Raw genomic sequence first — 27525 nt, forward strand, 5'->3', positions numbered from 1 at the left:
GAATCAATATTTCCCCACCACTGCCCAAGGCAGCCAAGCTGGGCACCTGAGCCTGGGAGCCCCCACCGATGTTTGCTCATTAATCTGGCAAATGTTACACCCATTCCTGACCCCTCCTCTTCCCCTTCCCCTCCCTCTGAGGGCAACACCTGGCCGCCCAGCAGCCTGCATATAAAGCCACGGCCCCATCACAGTCATTCTCCAGCCAGCCCATCCAGCTGAGCCAACATGGGGTTGAGCCCAGCCAGCCTCCTGGTGGTCTGGCTGGCTCTCACCTCGGTAGGGACGGCGGACCTTCAGAAAGGTAAGACATGCAGAGCTACTGGATGGTCCCGTGGCTCTAAGTGGATAGCCCCCTTCCCTCAAGGGTCTCAGGCCCATTACTCACCTTCTTGTGACCTGTCAGCTTCTTCATTAGAAATGGGCAGCTGGACATGGGCAGCAGCTCTGCTTGGGCTGACCAACAGTCCCTGGCTCTGGGACTCTTGGAGTCCTGGGCAACTGGTCCTCTTGGCAGCCAAGTCATGAGGGTTCCTCAGCCTGGGAAGATGAAGGCTAGGGCAAGAACAGCAGAGACATTAAAATCATGTGGAGACCAAGTGTGTGTGTGGCTTCCTTTCTGGGCTTGTTGAGTAGACCTCAGGGGATCCCCATCTGAGGCTCCAAAGAGGCACCCCAGAACCACAGGACTGACAAAAGAAAGTACTGCTTATGTGGTGGGGAGAGAGCAGACAGGAGGTTTCCCCTCCACCACGAGGGGGAAGCCACAGGTTCAGTAAAAGCTCTGAGAAAACTCCAAATGACAGGACCATGGGGAGCTCCTCCGGAGGTGAGCAGACTTATCCTTTCCCTCTTTTTCAGTTGTCCCACCTGTTGAAGGAGGGGGTTGGACCAGGTCTCCATTAAGGCACTCCTTGACTGTAAATCCTAGCGTCCCAAGACCCCAGTCAGTATGGGGATGGGATGGGGTTGTCCAAACCTCCCAGAGTTCAACCCATGGTGGTGTACTTGTGCCCAGCACCCAGTGACTGACAGCGGCTAGTGCAGAGTCCTGGCCTGGACCCTGGAGAGGCTGAGAGACATTCCCTTCCTGGGACTTTGGGAATAAGATGCAGTGCCCATCAAGAAGAGAAAGTAGCCTCTTCTGAGGTGGTGAAGGTGCCCTGGTGCCATTCTTGCCTTGTCCTGCCCGATCTGAGGCACTGTTGTCTCTCCCCTGGCCCTGGCATGCCTGACCAAGAATCAAGACCCATATGTGGCTCTGGGCTGGGTTGAGGACCCCACAAACGTGACTGGGGCCTGGCTCCTGGTGAACCTGCCTCTAAGTCCTGGTCCTTCACTGACCTCAGGAAAATCCCTTTTCTGTGAGCTCCCATCTTCACTGTAAAATGAAGGAATTTGGTGGGCCAGACCAGACAATCTTGAAATTCTCTTAGAGCTCTAACTGCTGACTCAGGCCCCTCATGGCCTTTTCCAGTCCAGTGAGAAAGGAAGTGGAATGGAGTGGGGGCAGCCTGAGGGGAGAGGAGAGACCACTAACGACAGGAGTGGTGGGGACCCTGCAGGAGTGGGCTGGGTGGCTGGCAGTTAGCAAGGCAGTGAATCTGGCAGGAGGGCTGTTCAAGGCTTCACCCAACTGGCTGGGGGCAGCACCAGTCCATGGACTCTTGCTTCTTTCCAAGGAAGTGTGACACTGGGGTGGTTGAGGGGGGGGGGGCTGACAGATGCTGGAAGCCCAGCAGAAGTCTCTTGTATCTGGAGCCAGGCTGGGTGGTGGATGCATTTTCATCCTCATTTAGAAGGCATTTGCCAGAACAGGGGCCCCCAGCAAAGACCCCAATGCAAGGCAGTTCTGAGGGCCTCAAATCGCTATTGGCTTTGCAGCCTGATAGAAGGGGATCCTCCCCACTGGCTGGGGAAGGGAGGGAGCAGGAACTGGAGGGACCTTAGGTCCCTAATTGGAATGCTCCCTTCCTGGTACTCTGGGAAGCCATGAAAGATGCCCTGTGCCTGCCGATGCTGCAGCCTGACAGATGGAGGGGAATCCTGGCTGCCAGGTTCAGGAGCAAAGGAGGGACCTCAGACTATTTCTTGGAATCCCCCTCTTGACTTTGAGGAGCCCCTGTATTCATCATAGGCCCCTTGGTGGGTTCATCAGGCTTTGGCCTTCAGGGTTCCTATGGATGCACCTGCGGGAGGCCAGAGACTGCCCCAAACCCCAGGCCATCTGAGGGACACACCAGCCCCGCAAACTGTGATTTCAAGCTTCTCTCTGTGTTCCTGCCACAGGCAGGAGTCTCAACCATGGCCATGATGTCTGCAGCACCTGGGGCAACAATCATTACAAGACGTTTGATGGGGATGTCTACCAGTTCCCTGGCCTCTGCGACTATAACTTTGCTTCGGACTGCCGGGACATGTACAAGGAGTTTGCTGTCCACATCCAGCGTGGCCTGAGCCAGGCTGGCCATCCCCAGATCACCTACATCCTGGTCGCAATCAAGGATGTCACTGTCTACCTCACCCACCAGCTTGTGGTGGTGAATGGGGCCATGTGAGTCATGGGAGGGAGAGGGTGGAAAAGCGAGTGCGGCTGCCCTCTTGGCATGCCCACTTCCTGTTGCCCCACCCAATATCCTAGCAAAGAGGTCTCCACCAGCCACATGCATCACAGAAATAGCACCAACAGCTGGTGCCCATGAGCAGGAAGACCTGTGCCTAGCCCTGGGGCTCATGGACATAGGCTTGAGTTCCTGGTTAGGAGATACTGGAGGGCATCTCATCCAAGCCTCTCCCTTTACAGAGGAGGAATCTGAGGCCCAGAGAAGGGAGGGACTTGTCCAAGGTCTCCCAGCTAATCCATGGCAGCATCTCCAACTCCCAAATCAGGGCCATTAAAACAGAATCTCTAGAAAGAATGGGGAGGAGACTTGACCAAGGTCACACAGCACCAGTGGGTAGCTGATCTGTGTGTGTGTGTGTGTGTGTGTGTGTGAGAGAGAGAGAGAGAGAGAGAGAGAGAGAGAGAGAGAGAGAGAGAGAGAGAGAGAGACTGTTCTCATCAATTCCCTTCTCCAAGTCTAGGGTAAGGGTATCAGCTCAAACACAAAGCTGAATCCAATCAATGTTGCTGGAAATTACTGCTGTTCCACAGCGTGGGGCAGGGTTGGGGGGTGCCCGAGTGATGAGGAAGAGGGACAGGGGTTAAGCTGAGTCTTGCCACTCCATTTTTGCTCTGTGGCCTGTACTGCTTACAGACAAGGCTATTTTCAAAGGACAAAGTTCTGTGTGTAATTCCCACCCAGAGGTTAAAGTTACTGAGGAAGTGTCTTGTTTAAAGGGACAAAGGAACCAAGGACAGCTCCCCGCCTTCTCCTGGGCTAGGGATTGTTCCTATTCCATTGTTCCTAAAACAAAGACTTGAATGTGGACCCGTTGGGCTGGTTGGCTGGAGTAGGAGGAGTGTCTCAGATTTCATTGCTTGCCTTTCCTTGCATCCCATCGAGGGCGCCTGGCCCCTGGTGGGGTCATGGGCACCCATTGTCATGCCCTGAAAGCTGTCAACCCCAGCTCGCCATGCCCCCTTTAAATCTCCAGCCAAGGGGCATTGCTCCTGAGTTGGGGAGCAGAGTGGGGACTAGATGAATCTATAAGGTCTGTGTTGGAAAGATTCAGCTGTGTAGCCTTGGGCAAGTCACTTCCCTTGTGTCAGCGTCTTCTTCCTCATCTGTGAAATAGAGATAATCACACATGCACCATCTGTCTCCAGGACTGTGGTGAAGAAAATGTGTTGTCAGCCTTAAAATGCTCTAGCAACACCAGCAACTTCTGGTCTGATGATTGACATGTGGCTTATGGAAAGCCAGCGAGACTTAGGAGGTCATCTCTGCCCCACCAGCACAAGGCCTGCAGCTCAGGCAACTGCCACTGGGCAGGGCGAGTCTGGCTGCAGTGTCATAGATCCCAGCTTCTTAAACTGTGGATGGAGACCCCGTATGGGGTCATGTAACTGAATGTGGGGTCACATCACAACAGCAAAAGGTTCTGTACACCTCCTTTTGTACATATATACCTGGGGTAGCATGCCATTTTCTAGGGTGAAAAGGGGTCATGAATAGAAAAAGTTTAAGCAGCCCTGTCACAGACCTTTGTTCTCCAAAGACCTTGGGGTATCCTGGCTGAGTTTCCCCAAGTCCTGGGCTTGGTGCTGGAGTGGGGAGAAGAGAAAACAAGAGACAGACAGAGAAACAGAGAGAGCCCGAGATGGTTGGGGAGCAGGGAACAACAGGCAGAAGGCTGGGAGCAGACTGATGCTTTCCAAGGGAGTGGGGAGGAGGCTGTGGTGTTCTTGTGGCCCAGATGTGTGAGATCAGTAGAGACCCGCTGGGGAGGACAGAGAAGCCCTCCTGGCAGGGCGATCGGAGAGCAGCATCTTGCCCACGGTGGTAACTGATCACCCAAACTACATGACTGCCCCCCCCCCTGCTGCTTTCATGCTGATGAGTCTCCAAACTGAAGCTTTGGTGGCAGAGAGCACAGGCCCCTGGCTTTAGGGCCCTAGGCTGCCTCCAGGTGCCCCAACCCCTTATCCTCTCTGCCCCACCTCTCCACATCTCCTTGCAGGCACCAGGGGCCTTGGCCAATTGCTGGGCTCCAGGAGTCTCTGGGAGTTCCTTGGTGAGGCTCAGCCCAGATGCAATGTGGTGCCTTCTTGTCTACTTTCTTGTAGAGTCCGTGTCCCTTACTACAACTCTGGGCTCCTCATTGAGAAGAATGATGTCTACACCAAGATTTATGCCCGAGGGGGCTTGGCTCTCATGTGGAACCTCCAGGACTCCCTCATGGTAAATTCACTCCCTCTGAGTGTGCAGAGGGTCCAATGGCCTCTGGTCTCTTCCACCCTCCCCCCCTCCGGCCCCCGTCTCCAGAGTGCCATGGGCAAGAAGAGGGAAAGGGGAAGCCTGCTCCAGGCTAGTGCCTAAGTACACTACAGGAGAGCAGGAGGGGGCCTGAAAGACTGAAGCTGAGGCCCGGAGAGGGGAAGGTCCCCTTGGGCTTGGGGATGGGGCAACACGTAGGAGTATGTGGGGGGCCCCTGGGAGCCCCTTGTGCCCCAGCCCTGTTGCAGTCAGATGTGCCTGTGGGGAGCTGGCTGTCCCTACTTCGTCGGCTGCCAGGCTCAATGCCTCTCCCTTCTTTTTCCTCTTCTCAGTTGGAGCTGGATGGCAAGTTCCGCAACCACACCTGTGGCCTGTGTGGGGACTACAATGGCAGGCAGACGTACTCTGAGTTCAGTGATGAGGGTAGGCAGCTCCCCTCCCCCACCCGGGGGGCTTGGCAGGGGCAGGAGAGGGAGGAAGGGTCTGTTCTGGAGCTATGGACCCAGATACATGCAGCTCTGTGCTCTCCTTCCAGGAATTACCTTCAGCCCCATTGAATTTGGGAACATGCAGAAGATTAACCAGCCCAATGCTGTGTGTGAGGACCCAGAAGAGAAGGAATACCCCCAATCCTGCTCTGAACATGTAAGTGATTCCTGACAGAAGAGCATGAGGGCTGGCCTGGGTGTGGGTGGTTGTGACTCCCAGAAGGATGATAAGGGAAAGCTATTGAAGGGACATACAGAAGTGTACTTGTGAACATTTAACAATGGGCTCTCCAAAAACAAACTATGGATGAAACACTTTTAATTTTAGTCCATCATTAACATTCTTTCCATCACTTCCTGAAATCTAGATGATTAACAGAACACCAAATTGAGTCCTATTTAGAACCTTTGTTAATTTCTGATCTGTAAATACTCACATTGAAAATTTAACAATTGGCTCTTGTGAGCTCATTGGCTATGGCTCCAGCACACCTCTGCATGTTCCCTTCCATCTTTCCCTCAACCTCCCTTCCTCCCTCTCTCCCTCCCTCCCTCCCTCCCTTCCTTCCTTCCTTCCTTCCTTCCTCCCTCCCTCCCACCTTCCCTACCTTTCTTCCTTCCTCCCTCTCTCCCACCTTCCCATCCTTCCTTCCTTCCTTCCTTCCTTCCTTCCTTCCTTCCTTCCTTCCTTCCTTCCTTCCTTCCTTCCTTCCTTCCTTCCTTCCTTCCTTCCTTCCTTCCTTCCTTCCTTCCTTCCTCATCCTCTCCAAAATTCCCAAGGAGGAACAGCTGAGAGCTTACACCCTGACGTGGTACAGGTCTGCTGATGGCTCTGCTAAGGTAGGAGCCAGAGAGAAGCCTGGGGTAGCTGGGGGCCAGTGTAGACTCATGGGCGTGGTCTTCACCCCTTTCTCACCAGCGAGCCCAGTGTGAGGATCTCCTGATGTCATCGGCCTTTGAGGACTGCCAGGCCATCGTGCCAGTGGAACTGTATATCCAGGCCTGCATGCAGGATCTGTGTCAGTGTGAAGACTCCTCCTTCTGTCTGTGCAGTACAGTCTCAGAGTTTTCCCGCCAGTGCTCACATGCTGGAGGCCGGCCCCACACTTGGAGGACTGATTCATTCTGCCGTAAGTGTCCATGGAGGGCCAGGGCTGGGGAGGAGAGAGAATGTGTGGCTAGGGTGGAAGAGGTGGGACAGCTATCCTTTCTCTGGCCAGTGTCTCCAGGTCTTGGAACTCACTCTTCCTGGCCCATAATTCCTCTTTGGGTCCTGAAGGGCCCACACCAAGATGATGGAAATATGGGGTAGTAAAGGGGATCTCTGGGGATGAAAGACCACTGTATGATATCCCAGTTATCCCGGGTCTGGTTCAGGCACCCAGGGCCCCCGGAGGTCTCCCCTTGCTCTCCCGGATCCTTCCTTGCTCCTGGTACTGCTGCCTCTCCCTAAATAGCAATTTTCTTCCTTCCCAGTGGAATAACGAGAACCACACTAGTGGCCTCCCTCTCCTTTGTCTCTGGAGGGCAGCTTACAGTGATGAGCTGGGTCTGCAGTGGGAGGGACCTGAAGCTGCGCTAGAGAGAAGCTGATATCTTTGGTGGAGGGAGAAGAGAGGGACTCATTCGATGGGAATTGTAGCCCTGACTTTGGTCTCTTTGGAGGGAACATTCCTTGGTTTTCCTTTGTTTGGGGCTGAGTAAATCTGCAGGATCATTTCCTTAAGCACTCAGGTTTTCCTGGAGTGGGCTTTGAATGAGTAAACTGTGGGGCATTTGGAGGGAATTCCCAGTGTGGTAGGGAGGGCTGGGGCAGAGGCTTAGTGCTGTCCATGGTCCTTCCTCCAAGACCCTTGAGGGTGGGCTTTCAATGGGCCAGCCTTGGGGGTGAGTTTCCAGGACTGCAGGAGGGTTTGACAAAAGCCTTAGAGGACCAGCAGGGAAGGTTTCTGGGGAAGAGGTGTGACCTGTGACCTGAGAGCATCTTTCCAAGTCTGGGAGTTAACAGCCTTGTATGGAGATGATCCCCCGAACTTTTTTTTGTAAGGATTTTTGTTTTTTTTCTTGTAATAAACATTTCTAATTATAGTTTTGAGTTCTAATTTTTATCCCTCCTTCCCACCCTCCTTTCCCCCCTCCCTGTGTGGTAAGCAATGAGATATGGATTATACATGTATGATTATGTCAAACATGACCCTATTAACCATTTTGTATAAGAAAACTTGGATAAGTGAAAAAATGAAAGCAAAAAATAGCATGCTTCAGTCTGTTCCATCAATACCAGTTCTTTCTTTGGAGGTGGATAGCATCTTTCATCAATAGTTCTTTGGGATTTTCTTGATCATTGTATTTTTGAGAATAGTTAAGTCTTTCACAGTTCTTCATCAAACAATATGTTGTCTTTGTGCATAATGTTCTCTTGGTTCTGCTCAATTTATTATACATCAGTTCAGACAAGTCTTTGCAGGACTTTCTGAAATCATCCTATTTGTCATTTCTGATAGCACAATGATATTCCATCACCATCCTATACCATAACTTGTTTAGCCATTCCCCAACTGATGGATGTTCCTTTGATTTCCAATTCTTAGCTACCACAAAAAGAGCTGCTATAAATATTTTGTACAAGTAGATATTTTTCTCTTTTTTGGGGATGTCTTTGGGATATAAACCTAGCAGTGGTATTGCTGGATCAAAGGGCATGAATAGTTTTATAGCCCTTTGGGCATAGTTCCAAATTGCTTTCCAGAATCGTTGGATCTTTTTACAATTCCACCCATAGTGGATTAGCATCCCAGATTTCCCAAATCCCCTCCAAAATCCAATATTTTCTGTTTTTGTTATGTTTGCCACTCTGTTGGTGTGAGGTGATACCTCAGGGTTGTTTTAATTTGCGTTTCTCTGGTCAGTAGTGATCTAGAGCATTTTTCATATGACTACAAATAGCTTTGATTTATTTGTCTGAAAACTGCCTGTTCATATCCTTTGACCATTTATCTGTTGGGGAATGACTTGTATTTTGATACATTTGACTCCGTTTTCTATATAATTGAGAAATGAGGCCTTTCTCAGAGTTTTTTTGTCAAAAATTCTTTACCACTTTTTTGTTTCCCTTGTGATCTTGGTTACATTAGTTTTGTTTGTGCAAAACTCTTTAATTTTATATAATCAAAATTATCTATTTTATATTTTGTTTTGCTCTCTATATTTCCTTTGGTCCTTCCTAAATCTTTCCTCTTCGCATAAATGTGACATAACCGATTCCATGCTCTCTTAATTTGCTTATGGTATCATCCTTTGTATGTAAATCATGTACCCATTATGACCTTATTTTAGTATACAGTATGAGATGTTGATCTATACCCAGTTTCTGCCATACTGTTTTCCAGTTTTTCCAGAAGTATTTGTCAAATAATGAGTTTTTGTTCCAAAAGCTTGGGTCTTTGGGTTTATCATATACTAGTATACTACTATATTACTATAGTCACTTACTATAGTGTGATTTGTGCCTATCCTATTCCACTGATCCACTTTTCTATTTCTTGGCCAGTACCAGATTGTTTTGATCATTACTGCTTTATAATACAGTTTGAGATCTGATACTGCTAGGCCACCTTCTTTTGTATTTTTTTTTCATTTATTTCCATGATATCCTTGAGTTTTTTTTTTCTAGATGAATTTTGCTATTACTTTTTTCTAGATCTATAAAATATTTTTGATAGTTTGGTATAGTACTAAGTAAATAAATTAACTTAGGTAGGGTTGTAATTTTTATTATATTGGTTCAGCCTACTCATGAGCAATTCATATTTTTCAATTGTTTAGATATGACTTTGTGTGAAAAGTGTTTTGTAGTTCTGGTCATATAGTTCCTGGGTTTGTCTTATGCCCCTTACTTTGGCCTCATCAGCAACACCCCACCTGGCTGAGCTGGCCATCTTGGGCCAGCCTGGAGTCTCAGAAGAGACATTGAATTCACAGGCCCCAACTTCTGCCTGAAGCTTGTGCCCCAGTTGTGGGAACCTATGCACCACGGCAGCTTCTTCTTTTGACAGTTCATTCCTGGCTCTTGTGCTTCCATGGTCAGCCTAGGGAGCCTGTCATATAGGCACAGGCCCCAAAATGTGTCCACTGAGTTTCCCAAAATCATTAGTGCTTGTCTCTGTGCATTCCAGCCAAGACCTGCCCTGGTAACATGGTCTACCTGGAAAGTGGCTCACCCTGCATGGACACCTGCTCCCACTTGGAGGTCAGCAACCTCTGCGAGGAACACTACATGGATGGCTGCTTCTGCCCTGAAGGTAAGCAGCCCCAAGGGGGTGTGGCTCCTGGTACCCAGCCTCAACTCCTGGCTGTTCCTGCCTGGAGGAGGCTGCCACCGGAAGAGCTGTTTGCTAGGAGTGTCCCTTCCAGGACCATCCATACAGCTCCAGAGAGGCAGAGCCCAAATCCAGAGAACTGGTGGGAGGGACACTAAACATCTCCTTCCTCTATCCTTGTGTGCCCACTTCCTATAAAGAGAGAAAACTGCCCAACCTGCAAACAGCAAGTACTTAGCCCCTTCCATCTTGGCACCTGACTTTCCCCATCATGGACAATCAGATAAAGGAGAGAGGTTCCTTTGGCCTTCCAGCCAGGAAGCATCAGCACCATTCCCTGAGTGGTTGGTGTGCATAAAGCCCTAGCCTGGGCACTAGGGATGATGGTGGAACAGTGTGGGACAAAGCTCTGTGATACTTGGCCCTCTCTCAGCAGCCCCCTGAGGCTCCCCTGAGCCCCCCAGGGCCAGGGCCCCCAGCAGAGGGACCTCAGCTGCTTCATGCCTGCTGGAGGCCTCAGGCTCAGCTCAGTCTTCTTCTCTCCTGCCCAGGCACCGTGTATGATGACATCACCAGCAAAGGCTGTATTCAGGTGAGCCAGTGCAGCTGTAAACTGCATGGACACCTCTATGCCCCTGGGAAGCAGATCACCGGTGACTGTGAGGAGTGGTGAGTACAATGTGGGGCTGCTCTTCTGAGGGCTTGCTCACTGGCCTCCAAGGGGAAGGTAGGGGAGCAGAGACAGAGGAGGCCCAAAGGGACAGGACCCATGGGCAGCTGACTCTCCCTTATGCTGTCTGTCTCCACAGTGTCTGCAATGCTGGCCGGTGGGTGTGCAAAGACCTGCCCTGTCCTGGCACATGTGCCTTGGAAGGTGGATCCCACATAACCACTTTTGATGGGAAGAAATACACCTTTCATGGAGACTGCTACTATGTTCTGGCCAAGGTACTGAGGGAGCCTTATGGGCTTGGGATGGTCTTGTGACAAGTGGTGGCTTAAAGGAGTACCCTCAGCACTGTGTTCTTGCTTGGGGGCTTTAGAAGTCCTTTAGCATATGGCTGCCCACTTCCCAGTCGAACAGACCCTTGGGTGCCCACTCTGGGAATACTGCAAACTCACAGCTCCAGGCCACCTCCTGGAGCCACGGGAGGGTCCAGGGAGGGGTCCTGAGACTTGGGGCTCTGGGGGCATAGCCACTGGCTTACTTCTTCAACTCCTATGGGTAGGAGTTTGGGCCACATTCATGCAGTCTAACAATGTGACCTGGGTCCATGCAAGCACTTTGCAAACCATACAGTGCTCTATAAGGGCTACCTGCCACTCTCATTTTTATCCTTTCATCCCTCCCTCCATCCCTCCATTTGTCCATCCCCCCATCCCTCCATCCTTCCATCCCTTCATCCCTCCATCCTTCCATCCCTCCATCCCTCCATCCTTCCATCCTTCAATCCCTCCATCCCTTTACCCCTCCATCCTTCCACCTGTCTTTTGATCCATCTGTCCATGCATGCATCCAGTGAAATGTTGATGAAGGACCCACTGAGTCCAAAGCCCTATCGGGCATGGAAGCATTGCAGAATTTAGAGAAGCCTGCTGTGCTCACCTTGTAGGCTCTTCTGCTTAAACACAACAGGAGACAGTTAGAGGGTGCCACAGTGCACAGAGTGCTGGAGTCAGGAAGATCTGAGTTCAAATCCAGTCTCAGACACTTACTAGTTTTATGACCTTGGGCAAGTCACTTAGCTTCTGTCTGCCTCAGCTTCTTCAACTGCAAAATGAGGATAATAATAGCATCAACCTCCCAGGGTTGTTGCAAGGATCCAATGAGATCCTATTTGTACCAAGTCCTTACACAGTGCTTGCTACATCGCAGGTGTGGTTTACATGCTTGTTACTTCTCCCCTTCTGTTGCCTACAAGAGAGCTGTTGGGAAGCAAGTGTGTCTTGGGCATAGGGTTTCCCTTCCCATCACCCCTCATCTCACATACCATGGACACATGGCCCATTTCAATACCCTCTGGCAACTCCTGTGTTGAGGGTCAAGGTGGCTTTGACTGACCCAGAAAGTTCTGGTGACCAAAAGTCTCAGAGAGAACAGCACTTCATTGACAGAACTATGACATTTTCCCTTTTGAGTCAGATGCCCCTTTGACTGGAAGGGCTTTTTAGAGGCCAGATGCCTTCACTGGCTCCCAATTATTCTCGTTACTTTCTGAGATTTGTGCATCTCCTGCCCACCATGCCTGGCCCCAGACTTCTTTACAACACTCCCTTCCACATACACTAGATTCCAGCTGAGCAGGAGGATAATTTGCCTCCCAAATATGCCTTGATTTGCCCCTCCTCTATACCTTTGCTCAAACCACTCCCCCTCCCTGTGATGTGCTCCTTCTCCCTTCTTTGCCTGGTGAATTCTTCCCCACCCTTTAAGGATTTTATCCTTGGCCCTGCACAGAGGATTGTGATCACTCCTCTTGGAGGCTCTGATCATGGGTCAGTGTGTTTGTGTCTTCTCCCTACATGACCAAGAGCTCCATTAGGGCAAGGACCGAGCCTTAGCCAACCTTTGGATCTCTAGGTGGGCCTGAAGGACTTCTTGGGGCAGCCATGGGGGTGCATTTGGGCCCATGCAGGGATTCTTGTGGGCCCAGCTTTAGACTCACCTCTACTCACCTCCACTGCAGAGTGAGAACAACAACTCCTATGCCCTCCTGGGAGAGCTAGCGCCTTGTGGTTCCACAGAGAAGCAGACCTGTTTGAAGACGGTTGTGTTGTTTACTGACAAGAAGAAGGATGTGAGTATCCCTCTGTGCCTGCAGGTGGCTCCATCCTGCCCACCTTCATGGCTTCTCCACAGTTAGCTCCCCGGGGCTGAGGTTCCCAAACCTTGCCCAGCCATTCAGTGATGAGTACAGGAGCTTTGTGGGGCCACAGGATATAGAGGGCAGGTACCTCCTCAGACTTCTCTTATCAGAGGCTGTGTGGCCTAAAAAACCTCTGGAGGTGTTTAATTAGGGTGACACTCACCCTGGAGGAGATAGGACCATCCAGGTGGCTGTCTAATCTAACATATATTCCTCCATCCCTCCATCCCTCCATCCTTCCATCCCTCCATCCCAAGGGGCTCTGCTGGGCTGATGTGGCAGGCTTTCACATGGCCAGGATCTTGCCTGAACTCAGTATCTAGGATCCCCATGTGCCAGACTGCCCGGGGCACTGCCTGGTGGTGAACTATGTCTACTCGGCGCTCTGAATGCCTTAGAACCAGAGGACTCAACTCAGTGGAGTTTCCCCAATGCAAGGCTGTCCTCTTTCCACCAATCACCTCCTCATATCCCTTTCCTCCTCCAAAGCAGATGGACCTGAAGCAGGCCTGAGACTGGCTACCTCTCCCACATTTCCCTGGGGCTGCCTATGACAATGGCACAGGGGGCAGGGTCCCAGGAACCTTAGGACTTTCTTGCCTTCTCTGTTCTTCCTGCAGATTGTGGCATTCAAGTCTGACGGCAGTGTGCTCTTGAACGAGTTGGAAGTCCACCTACCCCACGTCACTGGTGAGCTTGGCTACTGAAGGCAGGGGGAGAGTCTATGTTCCCCCTGCCAAGCAGAGCCCAGCAGCAGGGCAGGCAGGCAGGCAGGGCAGGGCAGGGGAGCCCCACATCGGGGAGGGAGGGAAGGACTTGTGGGACTCCCTGAGGACACGTCTCTGACATCCCAGCTTTAGTCTGGAGCTGTCCACCAGGCTGCTCCTGAAGCAGGTGTTCCCAGCTGCTGCTTGGGGGAGGGAGGAGCAACAGCAATTGTTGGGCTGGGTGAGGGAGGGTGAATTAGCCCCACTTTGCAGGCGGAGAAGCTGAGGCCAGGGGAGAGGGCGCAGCTTGCCCAAGGTCCCAGAGTCAGGACTCGGTTCGAGCTCCCACTCCGAGGTCGCTGCCTTCTTCTCTCCCCTGGTTCATGGCCTCTCAGAGAGTGACTCCTCTCTCCCTCTGTTGCTTTGACTTGCAGCGAGCTTCTCCATCTTCCAACCTTCCTCCTACCACCTGATCGTGCACACAGCCTATGGCCTCAAGCTGCAGATCCAGCTGGTTCCAGTCATGCAGCTGTTTATGACCATGGACCAGACTGTCCAGGGCAAAGTTCAAGGTGGGGGCTCACAGTGCACTCTCTGTAGTCTGCCCCAGACCTGGGCCTGGGGTCTTCCCTCCAGGATTGCCTGCTTCCCATTGGCTTCCTTTCCCTTCTGCTCCAGGTCTTTGTGGGAATTTCAATGGTATGGAAAGTGATGACTTCAAGACGGCAGGAGGCCTCATAGAGGCCACTGGCTCAGGCTTTGCTAACACGTGGAAGGCCCAATCCAGCTGCCATGACAAACTGGACTGGCTGGATGACCCTTGCTCTCTCAGCATTGAAAACGGTAAGTTCGGCTCCACCTTCTCAGCCCCATCTTCCCCTCTTCACATCCGGGGCCTTTCTCTCCAGCCAGCTGCCAGGCACATGGATGCCCACGTGGGTCAGCAGGCGATGGACACCAGGGGACTTTATCCAGGAGAGGCGGGTGGTGGCCTGCATGTGCATCCTGTCCAACGGCCTCCTTCGCACACAAGCTGAGAGGATGCTCTGCCAAGGGACAGCAGCTGGGTGGCTAGGACCCAGGCCAATCACAGCCCAGCATGCCTCCCTGGCTGCAGATACAGTGTGAACAGAAGAGCAGGATGGTCCCAGGTCCTCCTCCTTCTCTTGCAGTAGAGCGGACTGAAACAGTCTCTCCCCTGCTTTCTGCCCTTCCCCCATACACATGTACTCTCACCCACTCATACATGCTTTCATACTTACTTTCACATGTGCTTTCTGCCTCCCTCCCCCTTCCCTTTGTCTCTTCCCCCTCTCCCCGCTTCCTCCCTCTTTCTCTCTTTCTCCCTCCCCCATCTTGGAAGATGAGTGCGTAGTGACAGCAGGATGGGATTCCTTGAATTAAGCTGTCAGGGCTCTCCGAGGCCAGTTGGGAATGGAGATCCAGGGTGGGTTGGTCTCTCCACTTGCTATGTTCTAGTTTTTGTACTATCCTTGTGGCGTCAGTGTCTGAGCAGCCATGCTGGCCTGGCCACAGTACTCCTGGGCCGTCAGGGAAGGAGAGATGTCTCTCTGTGGTACTGAGGAACTGAACCACCCTTTCCCTCTACTCCTCTCTCTCCTCAGCCAATTATGCGGAGCACTGGTGCTCTCTGCTCAAGAAGACAGAGACTCCCTTTGCCAAGTGTCACTCAGTTGTGGATCCTGTGGAATATTACAAGGTGAGAGATTTGGGACTCAGTTCATGTCATTTCACTTCAGGCTGGGCCAGGCTAGTCTGACCCAATCTAGTACCAAACACATTTATTGATACTTATTATATGGAAGGCAGGCCTCACAGAGTGGGGCTGCAGTCAGGAGTGGGGAAGGACCATCCTGAAAAGTGGGAACAAACGTGGTCCTGGGCCCCATCACATCTCCATCCTTCAGAGTTTCACTAGTCCAAGGTGCCTGGCATAAGGGGATCATAGGTTACAGGAGCTGGAAGTGATGAGAGAACAATCCTTTATTAAGCAGGCTCTGTGCTGAGTGGTACCAAGTGTTATCTGGTTTGATTTTTTACCACTACCCTGGGAGGTAGGTGCTATTATAACCCCCATTTTATAGTTGAGGAAACTGAGGTAGACAGAAGTGAAGTGACTTGCCCAGGATCATATAGATAGTAAATATCTGAGGTCAGATTTGAACTCAGATCTCCCTGACTTCAGGTCTGGTCCTCTATCAACTACATCACTCAAGAAGCCACAGGTGTTAGTCATTTTCAAAGTAAATTTGAATTTTATTATATAGATGCCAAGTATTTTTCTTTCTTTTTACATATTATCAGAATAAATTTATAGCAATTAAATCACCCAGGGGAAAAATCAATGTTAAAAATTGTTTTTACATGTAATTGGGGAAAAAAACAAAATGTTATTTAAAAAAAAGAAACCAAGAAGCCACAGGTGCAGAAACAGGCTGAGAAGGGTTAAATGGTTCCGGGGCTCAGCGGAGGAGTGATCACGGAAGATGGAATCTGGGAAGCTTCATGGAAGAAGTGGCGTTTGAGATGGGTCATGAGAGAAGGGGCAGAGAAATGGGCGTGGCACAAAGGGAAGAGGGAGAGACATTTCAGACTGTGCAAAGACTATGGACAAAAGCTCCGCCCACAAGGGGCACTTACAGCCTCCTGAGGAGCCGAGCATCGTGCGAGGTGTCAGCATCACCCTCTGTTCAAGGAGGGGATCAGAAGTGTTGCTCTTGGGAGCTCCCTGGGGATTGCCTCTCTGTGGAGGAAGGCCAAGGCTGATGCTTGAGCTGACATTCGTGCTCTGTCCAAGGTGCTGGCCGGGGCAGGCAGTCTCAGAGAGGCGGGCCTGTTTCCCCCCCTCCCTTTCCCCCCCCCCCCCCAGCAGGGAAGACAACCTGCTTGTGTCTTGGTCTGCTCATTCTCTCCAGGGGGATCAGTAGCCTCAGGAAAACCGAGCCCAGCAGGGAGGGAAAAGGGGAGAAAGACTCTTGGGGGTCATCACAATTCTTCCCAGCCCAGGGCTCTTCTACCCTTCGTCTCCCAGGGAGTCCTTAACCCTTGCTTTTCTTGGGTTGTGATCCTAGAGGTGCAAATATGACACCTGCAACTGTCAGAACAACGAGGACTGCATGTGTGCTGCTCTTTCTTCCTACGTCAGAGCCTGCTCTGTCAAAGGGGTCATGCTGTGGGGCTGGCGGGAGCAAGTCTGCAGTAAGTGCTGAGCACCATCCACCATTGGCCAGACTGCTGGGGGAGGGGAGAGGACTCCTCAGGAATCCAGGCTCCTTCATGGCCACTGCCACTAGCCTGAGGCCCTGAGGACCGGGTGGAGGAGGGGAATGATCCACCGGAAAGCTCCGCAGGAAGCCCAATGCTGTTTGCTTATGTGCAGACCTTCACGGAGCCTTCGGGGATTTCTAAAGATGCCAGTGGGCTCAAGTGGGGTTAAGGCAGCTTTGCAGATATGATGTCTAAAGTAGCAGCCAACAGGCTGTTTCAGCACTGCTCTGGGGAAAGCGGTGAGGCAGCCAAGCGGAGGTACTTGTAGTGTGGACAGAAAGATGCCAATGAGGGTTAAGCTTCTGTCCTCAATCTGGGACCTGAGTGTTGGCTCGAGGCCCCCCAGCATGATGCTCTGACCATGAGGCTTGTGGAGAAGGGAGACAGAGCAGGCGGCCCCCGGAACAAGCAGGGAAGGGATAAGACTCTGCTCTCTGATTCTTGCCCCCTGTGGGGACGAGATGCAGAAAAGTCTGCAGGTCCCCTAACCAGGCCTCTTCCTGTGGCTCTGCCAGATTCAGAGATCAGAGCAATGTAGGCTACTGGCTGCTTGGCTCGGCTCAGTCTGGATTCCTCACTGTTTTTCAAATTTCCTCACCCAGACAAGGATGTTGAATCTTGTCCGAACTCCCAAATTTTCCTGTACAACCTGACCACATGCCAGCAGACCTGCCGCTCACTCTCAGAGGCTGACAAGCATTGTCTCCGGGGCTTTGCCCCTGTGGATGGCTGCGGCTGTCCTGACCACACCTACATGGATGAGAAAGGGCGCTGTGTGCCCCTCTCGAAATGTTCCTGCTACCACCGAGGCTTGTACCTGGAAGCCGGGGAAGTGGTCCTGAAGCAGGACGAGCGCTGGTGGGTGCCCTGCTGGGCTTGGCTCCGTCACCATGCACCGGGGTGGGAGGGGCTCTATGTGGAGGGAAGGCAAAGGAGGAGGGAGAAGGGCTCCCTCTTGGCTGCCATTTGGACAGAGGTTTGGCTGTTTGGGGGGAGGGGGAAGGGAGGAGCCCCTTATCTTTGCCCTAACATGTCTTGGTTCAGAGCTGGGAGGTGATGGGAGCAGGCAGAGGACGGGAACTCAAGCGGGGCCGGCCGGCTTCTTTCTGCCATTGCCTCTGGGGGCGGGGGTGGGCCTGAGTGGCCGTGCTGGGGACACTGGCCCCACTGGGGGAATGGCTGAAACAGCCACTGTCTCCTCCTCTCTGCCACTGGGTGGGGAGTGCGGAACGAGAGGCTGCTCCTCCTCTGGTCCACTCATGGCCCCCTTTTCTTCCCAGTGTCTGTCGGAATGGAAGGCTGCACTGCATCCAAGTGAAGCTGATTGGTCAGAGTATGTAGGCCCCTCAACTTAGGGAAGCGATTGATTGGCTTCCTCTGGCTTCTCATGCCCCTCATGCCCACATGCCCACATCCCCTCTTCTCTGGCTCTCCCTCTGCTCCTCTCTGGGACCCTGGGAGGTGGCCCTTCTCATGCCCACATGCCCACATCCCCTCTTCTCTGGCTCTCCCTCTGCTCCTCTCTGGGACCCTGGGAGGTGGCCCTTCTCATGCCCACATGCCCACATCCCCTCTTCTCTGGCTCTCCCTCTGCTCCTCTCTGGGACCCTGGGAGGTGGCCCTTCTCATGCCCACATGCCCACATCCCCTCTTCTCTGGCTCTCCCTCTGCTCCTCTCTGGGACCCTGGGAGGTGGCCCTTCTCATGCCCTCATGCCCACATGCCCACATCCCCTCTTCTCTGGCTCTCCCTCTGCTCCTCTCTGGGACCCTGGGAGGTGGCCCTTCTCATGCCCCTCATGCCCACATGCCCACATTCCCTCTTCTCTGGCTCTCCCTCTGCTCCTCTCTGGGACCCTGGGGGGGTGGTCCTTCTCATGCCCTCATGCCCACATGCCCACATCCCCTCTTCTCTGGCTCTCCCTCTGCTCCTCTCTGGGACCCTGGGAGGTGGCCCTTCTCATGCCCACATGCCCACATGCCCACATTCCCTCTTCTCTGGCTCTCCCTCTGCTCCTCTCTGGGACCCTGGGAGGTGGCCCTTCTCATGCCCACATGCCCACATCCCCTCTTCTCTGGCTCTCCCTCTGCTCCTCTCTGGGACCCTGGGGGGGGTCCTTCTCATGCCCACATGCCCACATTCCCTCTTCTCTGGCTCTCCCTCTGCTCCTCTCTGGGACCCTGGGAGGTGGCCCTTCTCATGTGTACATCCCCCACTTCCCTGTGTCCTCTGGCTCCCAAGGCCTAACCTGAAGGCCTGGCTCCATCTGATGAGTGTTCTCCCATGACAGGTTGTGTTGCCCCCAAGATCCATGTGGATTGTGACAATGTCACAGCCTTGGCCATCCAGAGGCCCCACCCCATCAGTTGCCAGAGCCTGGGGAGTGGCTACGTGAGTTGGGAGAGAACCCTCTGCTTGGCCCCCTGAACAGGCCAGGCCTGGGCTCCTCAGGGAGCCAGGCCTTCTCCTACTTGGCCCTCCTTGGGCCCAGTTCTTGTGTGTTCTTGCTGGTCTTGGTGGAGGCTCAAGATCCAGACCAGGGTGGAGGGAGGGAGCAACTTTTGTCAGTCTTGGACTCCCACTAGTCTCAGTTGGTTTTGGGAGGGGCAAGGCAATGAGGGTTAAGTGACTTGCCCAGGGTTACACAGCTAGTGAGTATCAGGTGTCTGAGACCAGATTTGAACTCAGGTCCTCCTGAATCCAGGGCCAGTGCTTTATCCACTGCATCCCCAGCTTCCCCTTTGTTGTTTTTTAAAAAACACATTTTTGTTTAAAGTTTTGAGCTCCAAATTCTATCCCTTTCTCCCTCCCTCCCCTCCCCCTCCCTGAACTAGCCTCAGTTTTGACATCTGGAACGTGGGGCTGATGGGGGTTACACGGGGTGTCCCACATGCCTCCTAACCCCATGGTCAAGTGCTCCTTAGTCTAGTCCATTTAGCTTCCTGCAGAGCCAGCTCTGATTGGCTAGTCCTCCTGAGAGGCCCCTCAGGCCACCTGCAGGCCTGAGGGCAGAGGGAGCTTAGTCCAGGAAAGGACCAGATGTGTGGTGATGCTCGTTAGGCCCAAAGCCTCTGCCTAGAAGCTGGTTGTTCTGTGGGGGTGCCCCTGTGGGAGTTGCCCTCTCCCGGTGACATGGTGGCCCCCCAAAGGGGGCTGTAACTCAGACCCCCTTTGCTTATCCCCTAGTATCAAACTGAATGTGTCGGTGGCTGCATGTGCCCCTCTGGGCTGATCGACGATGGCCAGGGTGGCTGTGTTGTGGAGGAAGAGTGCCCTTGTGTCCACAACAAGGAGCTCTATTCACCAGGACAGGAGATAACTGTGGACTGCAATACTTGGTGAGAAAGCTGGGTGATGCCCCCAGATCTCCCTGCCCTGACTGTGAGTCCCTGTGCAGGAGCACGTCTGAGCCAGGTCCCTCCCATCGGGAGGAGAGAGCAGCTCCCTGGCTGCTGTTTTCTGCTCTTTCGGCCTCTCCTGCCTCCCCTCCTCCCAGGCCAGGATCTAGCCTCATCTCCGCTGCCTTTCTCCAGGGAGCTCAGTGGACTGGTGGACAAGGCAGGGTCCCAGAAGTGGCTGTCCTGGCCAGGCACTTCTGGGCCAGGGTGTAAGGGCCTTTGCCCTCCTGGCTTCTGGTAGAGTGAGCCTGGCAAGCAGCCTGTGAGATGAGGGATGCTTCCATGCCTTGCTGTCCATGGGAAGGTCTCGGGAGCTGCCTACAGGCTTCCTGCAGAGGCCACAGAGCACAGGGTTTGAATCCTAGCTCGGTCAGTTGCCGACTGTGTGACTTTGGACGAGTCCTCAGTTTCCCCCTGCCTAAGACAGTCCTGACCTCAGAGGGCTGTTGTATCCATCTTGGTGCACCCTTGAAATGGGGGCCCTCGGGGCTGAAGCCAAAGGCTGCACTTCTCTCCAACTGGGAAGAGCCGGCGCCTCCCTCCGAGCCGACCCCTAAAGCCTTCTTCTCCCTTCTCAGCACGTGCCAGGGAGGAAGTTGGGTGTGCACCAAATCTGTGTGCCACGGCACGTGTGCTATCTACGGGAGTGGTCATTATATCACCTTCGATGGGAAGTACTATGACTTCGATGGACATTGCTCCTATGTGGCAGCCCAGGTGAGGCCAGCAGGCAGGACGAGTCCAAGCCAGGCCAACAAGTATCTCTTAAGGCCCATTCTGTGGTGGTGAAATACACGAGAGCTTGTCCCTTGCCCCCAAAGAGTACGGCCTTCTTCAGGCGTGCTGAGAGCCACAGAGCCTGGCAGTGCCCACGTCCCTCTGTCCAGCTGTGTCCCCCTCCTTGCCCTCCAGCACGTCCCAACTTCCTTCCTCTCCAGGACTACTGCGGCCAGGAAAACTCCCAGGGCTCTTTCAGCATCATTACAGAAAATGTACCCTGTGGAACTACGGGTGTGACCTGCTCCAAAGCCATTAAGATCTTCCTGGGAGTGAGTACTGCAGCGCCGTGGTTCAGACATGGGTGGCCACAGCAAAGGATGAAGACACGGGTCTTTGGGTTCAGTCCACTAGGGAGCGCGAGAGGGAAGGGGGAGCCTGCTGAGAGTCACTAATGAAGCCGTTCTCCTTTCGGCTCCGCCCACCAGAGGGCGCGCGAGGGAAGGGGGCGGGGCAGGCCTGCTGAGAGCCTCTAATGAAGCCGGTCCCTTTTGTGCGCTGCAGAGAACGGAGCTGAAGCTGGAGGAGAAGCACAGCTGGGTGATTCACCGGGACGTCGGGGAGCACGTGTCTTACACCACCCGGGAGGTGGGCCAGTACTTGGTTATTGAGGCCAGCAATGGCATCATCGTCATCTGGGACAAGAGGACCACCATCTTCATCAAGCTCGCCCCGACCTTCAAGGTGAGGGTCTCAGCGGAGCCTCCTTTGCGGCTGAGCCTCCCCGAGGGGGAGAGGCCCCCAGGCCCGGCCACAGAGTCCGACCTCCTCAGCTTATAGGTCCCAAGAGCCAGTTCAGAGGCAGAATTGGCACCCAGGTCTTTCTGCCTTCAAGTTCAGTGACCCGTCCATCCCGCGGTGCTTCTTTGGGAATTTAACTTTATCCTCTGTCACTGCTCGTTCTGGTCTTGCCTCGGGATTTAGAGCTGGAGGGACCTCTGCCCCCACTGGGTCCCCCCCCCCCCATTTACAGAGGAGAACACCAAGACCTGAAGAAGGAGGTGACTTGGCCAAGGTCACATAGGAAGTGAGCAGCCAGGCGCTCTGACTCCAAATGCAAGCACTCCTTTAACTTTGGCATGTCCTGGCAGAGGACTAACTCCGGAGACATGACCCACCTCATGGTGTGCGGTCAGGGGAGCCTTGCTGCTTGCACTACCAAGATGAAGGGAGAGTGCAGTGTTCTAGCAGGCAGTGGGGGGGGGCAGGGGTTGGGGAAGAAAGGGTCTGCCCCCTGAGAAGCAGCCTGATCCGTGTCTACAGCAGCCCCAGTTTGGGGCATTGGGCACTTTTTGTGACCCTGTCCTCTCTGCCATCATGGACTGAGCCTACCATCCAGCTTTCTTGATCCGGCTTGAAACATGTTGCAGGAGACCACGTTGGGCCCTTGGGAGGGAGGGGCCTGGAGGAGGAAAACCTACTAGAAGAGCAAGAGGCAATGGACGGCTGGGGTCTGGTCACATGACTGTCCAGACAATGAGATGGCTGAGCTGTGCAGGGTAGAGGCTGAATCTGTGAGAAGGGACAGAACTCGTCCCCTGCCCCCCCTCCACTTCCCTCCTAGCTTCTGATGCATGAGCACACACGTACACACACACACACACACACACACACACACACACACACACACGTGCATGCTCCTGAGGTGGGCTGAGGTGTCTCAGGTTACAAACAGACCCTGGATTTCCTCCTTAGGGGACCGTGTGTGGCCTGTGTGGCAACTTCGATGACCGCTCCAGCAACGACTTCACCACGAGGGATCATATGATCGTCACCAGTGCCCTGGACTTTGGGAACAGCTGGAAGGAGGCCCACACTTGCCCAGATGTGGACAAGACCTTTGAACCATGCACTGTGAACCCTCATCGCCAGTCCTGGGCAGAGAAACAGTGCAGTATCCTAAAGAGCCAAGTGTTCAGTGTCTGTCACAGCAAGGTTGGTGGGGCAGTCCTGGAGGGAAGACAGGCAGGATGGGAGGGCCAGGCTGCTGCCCCCTTTTAGGGGGTTACTGAAGGAAATTCATGAATGCAGATGGCCAAGGGAGAAATGGCTCGCCAGCTGCCCCCTAACCTCTATACCTTGGGTATGGCTTAGTCTCCCTGAGCCTGAGTTAGAGAGTCAGAGGGAGAGCTCAGTCAGGGCCCAGCCGTCATCACATAGTTACCACATGTCCTAGTGAGCAGGGGGCCTTCTGGGAGAGACTAAAGGCTCCTGGATTAGAAGGACTGTTCTCAAGAGCAGGTACCACGAGATTCCTGCGTCTCCTTCACTGCACACCACAAGCAGACCTTTAATGCTGAATTGATGAATGAGTGGCTGGATGGATAGGTGGTCACGCTGCTATGATCCTGGAGGCTGTGCTTGGGCCTGTCTGCAGAGAAGAGAAGATGTGTGTCTGAGAAATGTTCTTGCCAGCCCCTTTGGCAGTTATCCTGGCTGTGGAGACTTTGGGGTGATCTGGAGGCAGCTTCCCATTCTTTCAATTCAAGGAAAAACAACACAGTCCTTTCCTTTTTTAAAAAAAATTTTTTTTAAGTGAGGCAATTGGGGTTAAGTGACTTGCCCAGAGTCACACAGCTAGTAAGTGTTAAGTGTCTGAGGCCGGATTTGAACTCAGGTCCTCCTGACTCCAGGGCTGGTGCTCTATCCACTGCGCCACCTAGCTTCCCCCCACAGTTCTTTCCTTCAAGCTTACTATTTCGTGCATGTGTGTGTGTGTGTATGTGTGACAGCGACAGAGAAAGCAACAGAATGGGGTGGGGGAAGAAGCGAGAGAGAGAAGAGAGAGGAGAGAAGAGAGGGTGAGGGAAGGAAGGATGGAGAGAGAAGAGAGGAGAGGGGAGGGAAGGAGGGAGGGAGAGAGAGAAGAGAGGAGAGGGGAGGGAAGGAGGGAGGGAGAGAGAGAAGAGAGGAGAGGGGAGGGAAGGAGGGAGGGAGAGAGAGGAGAGGAGAGGGGAGGGAAGACGGAGGGAGAGAGGGGAGGGGAGTCTAACATGAGTAAGAATCTGAGTGAGTGGATTGGCTCAGAATTGGGGCTGGGGCAGTCACACCCTGGGACTTCTGAGCATCCAGTGAGGGCAGTCAGAATCCCCGGGTTTCTCAGCTCTGGAGGGCGCTTAGACATGTTTCACTGACAGGTGGACCCCACTCCTTTCTATGATGCCTGTGTCCATGACTCCTGCTCCTGTGACACAGGGGGTGACTGTGAATGCTTCTGCTCGGCTGTGGCCTCCTACGCCCAAGAGTGCACTAAGGAGGGGGCTTGTGTCTTTTGGAGGAGCCCTGATTTGTGCCGTAAGTGCCGGCTTCCGTGCACTGGGGACCCCTCCTCCCCGGGGCTTGGGGGTGGGGGTGGGGATGTGCTGCTTTGCCCATTGTGGGTGCAGAGTTTGGCTGGTCCCTTTGCTTTTGAATGTAAGTTCACCCCTAGAGGAAGGTGAGAGGGGGGCAGGGTATGCCTCGACTTCTTCCTGCTTTCCCTGGGGTCCATGGGAGGGCTGCTCCCTTTCCTACGACTCCCAATTCAGTCTGAGCAGCAGACCGGTGACCAGCTCCTCTCTCCCTCTGCTCCCTCCCAGCAATCTTCTGTGACTACTACAACCCCCCCAATGAGTGTGAATGGCACTATGAACCCTGTGGGAACCGCAGCTTTGAGACCTGCCGCACCATCAACAACATTCACTCCAACATCTCTGTGTCCTACCTGGAAGGTAGATCCCTCCCCTGCCCTCCCCTCCCCTGAGGACCTTGCTGGGGATGAGGCCTGGATTCTGGCACTGGAGGGCGCTGCCCACCCACACCCTTCTTAGCATCCGGGATGGTGGCTGTTGAGCCTGTGCTGGGAGGGTAGAAAGCCAAGGTGGAACCCTCCTCAGTAAGAGTGCAAAGCCTCTGTGGGTCGAGCAGAGAGAGCCCCTCCGCGTCCCCAGGGGCAGTGTCTAGCATCGGCAAGTCTCGAGAGGACACAGTGGCCAGAACTCACGTGCAGGGTGGTCTGCAGTCACTGCCTTTTCAGGAATGGGTGGATGAGGGGCTCCAGATGGTCCGATGAGGCCCTTGCCCTCCCTTCACTGAACTACAAACCTGGCTCCTTCTGCCCTCTGCCACCCGCAGGCTGCTATCCCCGGTGCCCGCCAGAGAGGCCCATCTTTGATGAAGACAAGAAGAAGTGTGTGCCGGCTGACGAGTGCGGCTGCTATGTGGGTGACGACCGATATGAAGTCGGTGAAGAGATCCCCAACTATAACAACAGTGTCTGCCAGTCTTGGTAAGGAAGCTTCCTGGCCCTGCTGGGCCCCTGCTCCCTCCTGGGAGGGCAGCCCACCTCCCCTGCCCCCACAATCATTCCCTCCCCACACGCCCCTCCTGGAACCGGAGAACGGGGCTGTTAGTCCACAGGGGCAGACGGACTGAGGACTGTCACTTCCTTGGCCCCTCTTTGCTAAACTCAATTCCCAGTGCAGAGCTTTGTGGGGGGGAGGGGGTGCTGGCAGCGAGGGAGAATCCATTAACCAAAGCTCAGGATGGGCAATAGAGATGGCCTGGAAGGAGGGGCCCATCCTGCCAGATAAGCTCTTGCCCACTCACAATGACTCCATCATTCCATCCCATCCCATTCTATTCCAATCAATATTTATTAATCACCTACTATGTGCCCACACTATGCTAAGCAGTGAGGATACAATTAATAAACAGAAAGGCCATCCCTGCCCTCCAAGAGTTTACAATCCATTGAAGGGAGGGGCACCACACACAAGGATGTCGGGGTGGGGTGGGGTTGGGGGGGGGTGTTGGGGAATGACATCAGGAGATCCAGTGTGGGAGACTAATTCTGTGGAGTTGAGACCAGGCAGAGCAACAGACACTAATTGGGGTGAGCTGACAGACCAGCTTCTTTCCTCTGTAAAGGAAGACATTGGGGAGAGTTTGCTCTGCCTCCCTCCGGTTCTCCACTCAGAAGGTAGCTGGGCTGAGAGGTGGTGTCAATCCAAGCTAGATTTAGCAGCTGGTGGTGTGTTTAGAGATGATGAGCTTAATGTGGGAGGGGCATCTTGTTCCATGCAGTTGAAACCAGCAGATGCTAAGTGGAGCTTGAGAGCAATGGGGAAGGACTGTGTGATTACAGTCTGAGACCAAGGGTTGATCACCCTTTAGAAGTGGTATGCCAAGATACAAACACCTCTTTTCGGTTCAGTCATTTCATTTTAGCTATTCAAAAAGAAGATCTCCTCTTCTTCTCTTACCAATTTAAGAGACACTTGTCAACACCTTCTGGAAGTGGGGTCTTAAGTTTATCAGTTATGAACACTTTAGCATGATTAAACTAATCAAGTTACCAGATTTGTGAAATGAGAGTTTTGGGAGTGTGGAGAGAAGGATAATGTTGGAACTTTGGGCATTTGAGGGAGGACAGGTCTGGGTAGAGAGCTGCGATGGGGGCTTTGGGTAGCCAGAGGAAAGAATGAGTATCTTGGGTGGGAATGGAAAGAGGATCCCAGGAGGTGGGTGAGGAGTGAGAAAGCCAGGGACAGTGGGTGGGAAACTCTCCCACTGTGCCCCAGAGGAATCCCAGCCTTTGGCATTAACCCCAGGCAGCTGGCAGACTGGAGTCCCTGACTCTGGGCTCTCTGAAACTTTTTGCTTTCTTTGCAGTGTTTGCACGTCATCTTCTGAGGTCTCTTGTGAGGAGGAGGAGATAGGTAATGAGTTTTATCATCTTTCCTTGTGGACCTTACTGACTGTAGGCTGAATGAATGAATGGGCTACCTGAGGAGGGACTCTACCTGGCCCCATAGCACTGGCACAAAATTGAGTAATTAAGCACAAAGCAATGAGAGAATGGGAGGTGCCCTGCTGAGAGTTATCTGGGTTTCTGAGCAGCCCCTGGAGCAGCCTCTAGGATCAGAGGTGCTCCATCTCTGTCAGCATCTTCCTCCCGAGTCGTCATAGGACCTGGGCTCAGTCCTGGCCTGGCCACTTAGACTACCTTGATGTGCATTGGGGAATCAAGGGGATTGACCCTGGAGGCACCCTCCTCTCCTTCAAGCCTCTGTTCCTATGAACAGGGCCTTTCTCCCAGCCTCAGGATTCTTCTTCACTTCAGTTGCTTCCTTGGGTATTCCTGTATAGTCCCATTCATGTCCTGAAGCATCAATCTATGTCGGGCTCTTCTTCTATTAATATGCAAACCAATACACAATGGGGAGGAGGAGGGAGAGAAGGAGGGACTGTGAGTGAGCACGAGAAGAACTTGATGTGAGGGCTTCTGGCTTTGCCAGTGCTTGACTGAAGGCCATCCTGTGGGTAGCATCCTTTGAGCTGGCTCCTTTTGTGCATTTTGTTTCTCTCAGGGACGATAATTAACCAGACTCAGAATGGCTCCTTCTGCTTTTGGGAGTTGTGTGGTCCCAATGGTACTGTGATCCCTCATTTCAACATCTGTGTGACGACCATACCTCCTCCCGTCTCGACAGTGTCAACCACCTCAGTGACCACCAGCTCTACCCCACCTACTCTCCCTACCACCACCACCACCAGCACAGGTAGAGTCCCCATCTCCTGCCACCTGACAGATGGGTCAGTGCCCTCACTGGACAGAGCCATGTTCAGTAGCTTCAAGTGGCAGAGAAGGGCCTGGGGCCAGCCTTGAAGGAGGTTGGGGGGGCAAGGTCAGGGTCTGGGCATCTCTTCGTCCCTAGCCTAGTGGCAGTGATTCCTCTAGTGCCAGGGTTCCAGGCCCCCTCCCATCAGAGAGGGGTTTCCATGGGAGCTGCTCCAGGGAGCTAAGAGCTCCGGGGGACT

At 53.4% G+C, this 27525-nt stretch overlaps 1 protein-coding gene across 1 annotated transcript in view; it reads left to right on the forward strand.

Annotated features, from left to right (window-relative positions):
* Window positions 1–228: 228 nt before the first annotated feature.
* The window catches only part of MUC2 (mucin 2, oligomeric mucus/gel-forming), a 48596-nt gene continuing 21299 nt past the window's right edge, over window positions 229–27525 (forward strand). Inside the window, exons 1-28 of the mRNA XM_043971448.1 lie at window positions 229–304; window positions 2290–2554; window positions 4730–4844; window positions 5213–5303; window positions 5416–5525; window positions 6288–6498; window positions 9544–9669; window positions 10239–10356; window positions 10497–10635; window positions 12375–12485; window positions 13175–13244; window positions 13696–13833; window positions 13940–14104; window positions 14887–14981; window positions 16354–16480; window positions 17152–17407; window positions 17830–17882; window positions 18840–18940; window positions 19736–19887; window positions 20526–20664; window positions 20886–20996; window positions 21229–21408; window positions 22420–22659; window positions 23862–24018; window positions 24303–24434; window positions 24838–24991; window positions 26377–26423; window positions 27075–27266. Of these exons, the coding sequence (XP_043827383.1) occupies window positions 229–304; window positions 2290–2554; window positions 4730–4844; window positions 5213–5303; window positions 5416–5525; window positions 6288–6498; window positions 9544–9669; window positions 10239–10356; window positions 10497–10635; window positions 12375–12485; window positions 13175–13244; window positions 13696–13833; window positions 13940–14104; window positions 14887–14981; window positions 16354–16480; window positions 17152–17407; window positions 17830–17882; window positions 18840–18940; window positions 19736–19887; window positions 20526–20664; window positions 20886–20996; window positions 21229–21408; window positions 22420–22659; window positions 23862–24018; window positions 24303–24434; window positions 24838–24991; window positions 26377–26423; window positions 27075–27266 (3871 nt within the window). The remainder of the gene's footprint in view (window positions 305–2289; window positions 2555–4729; window positions 4845–5212; window positions 5304–5415; window positions 5526–6287; window positions 6499–9543; window positions 9670–10238; window positions 10357–10496; window positions 10636–12374; window positions 12486–13174; window positions 13245–13695; window positions 13834–13939; window positions 14105–14886; window positions 14982–16353; window positions 16481–17151; window positions 17408–17829; window positions 17883–18839; window positions 18941–19735; window positions 19888–20525; window positions 20665–20885; window positions 20997–21228; window positions 21409–22419; window positions 22660–23861; window positions 24019–24302; window positions 24435–24837; window positions 24992–26376; window positions 26424–27074; window positions 27267–27525) is intronic.

Source organism: Dromiciops gliroides, chromosome 6 (genome assembly GCF_019393635.1).
Source record: "Dromiciops gliroides isolate mDroGli1 chromosome 6, mDroGli1.pri, whole genome shotgun sequence".
Classification (NCBI taxonomy): domain Eukaryota; kingdom Metazoa; phylum Chordata; class Mammalia; order Microbiotheria; family Microbiotheriidae; genus Dromiciops; species Dromiciops gliroides.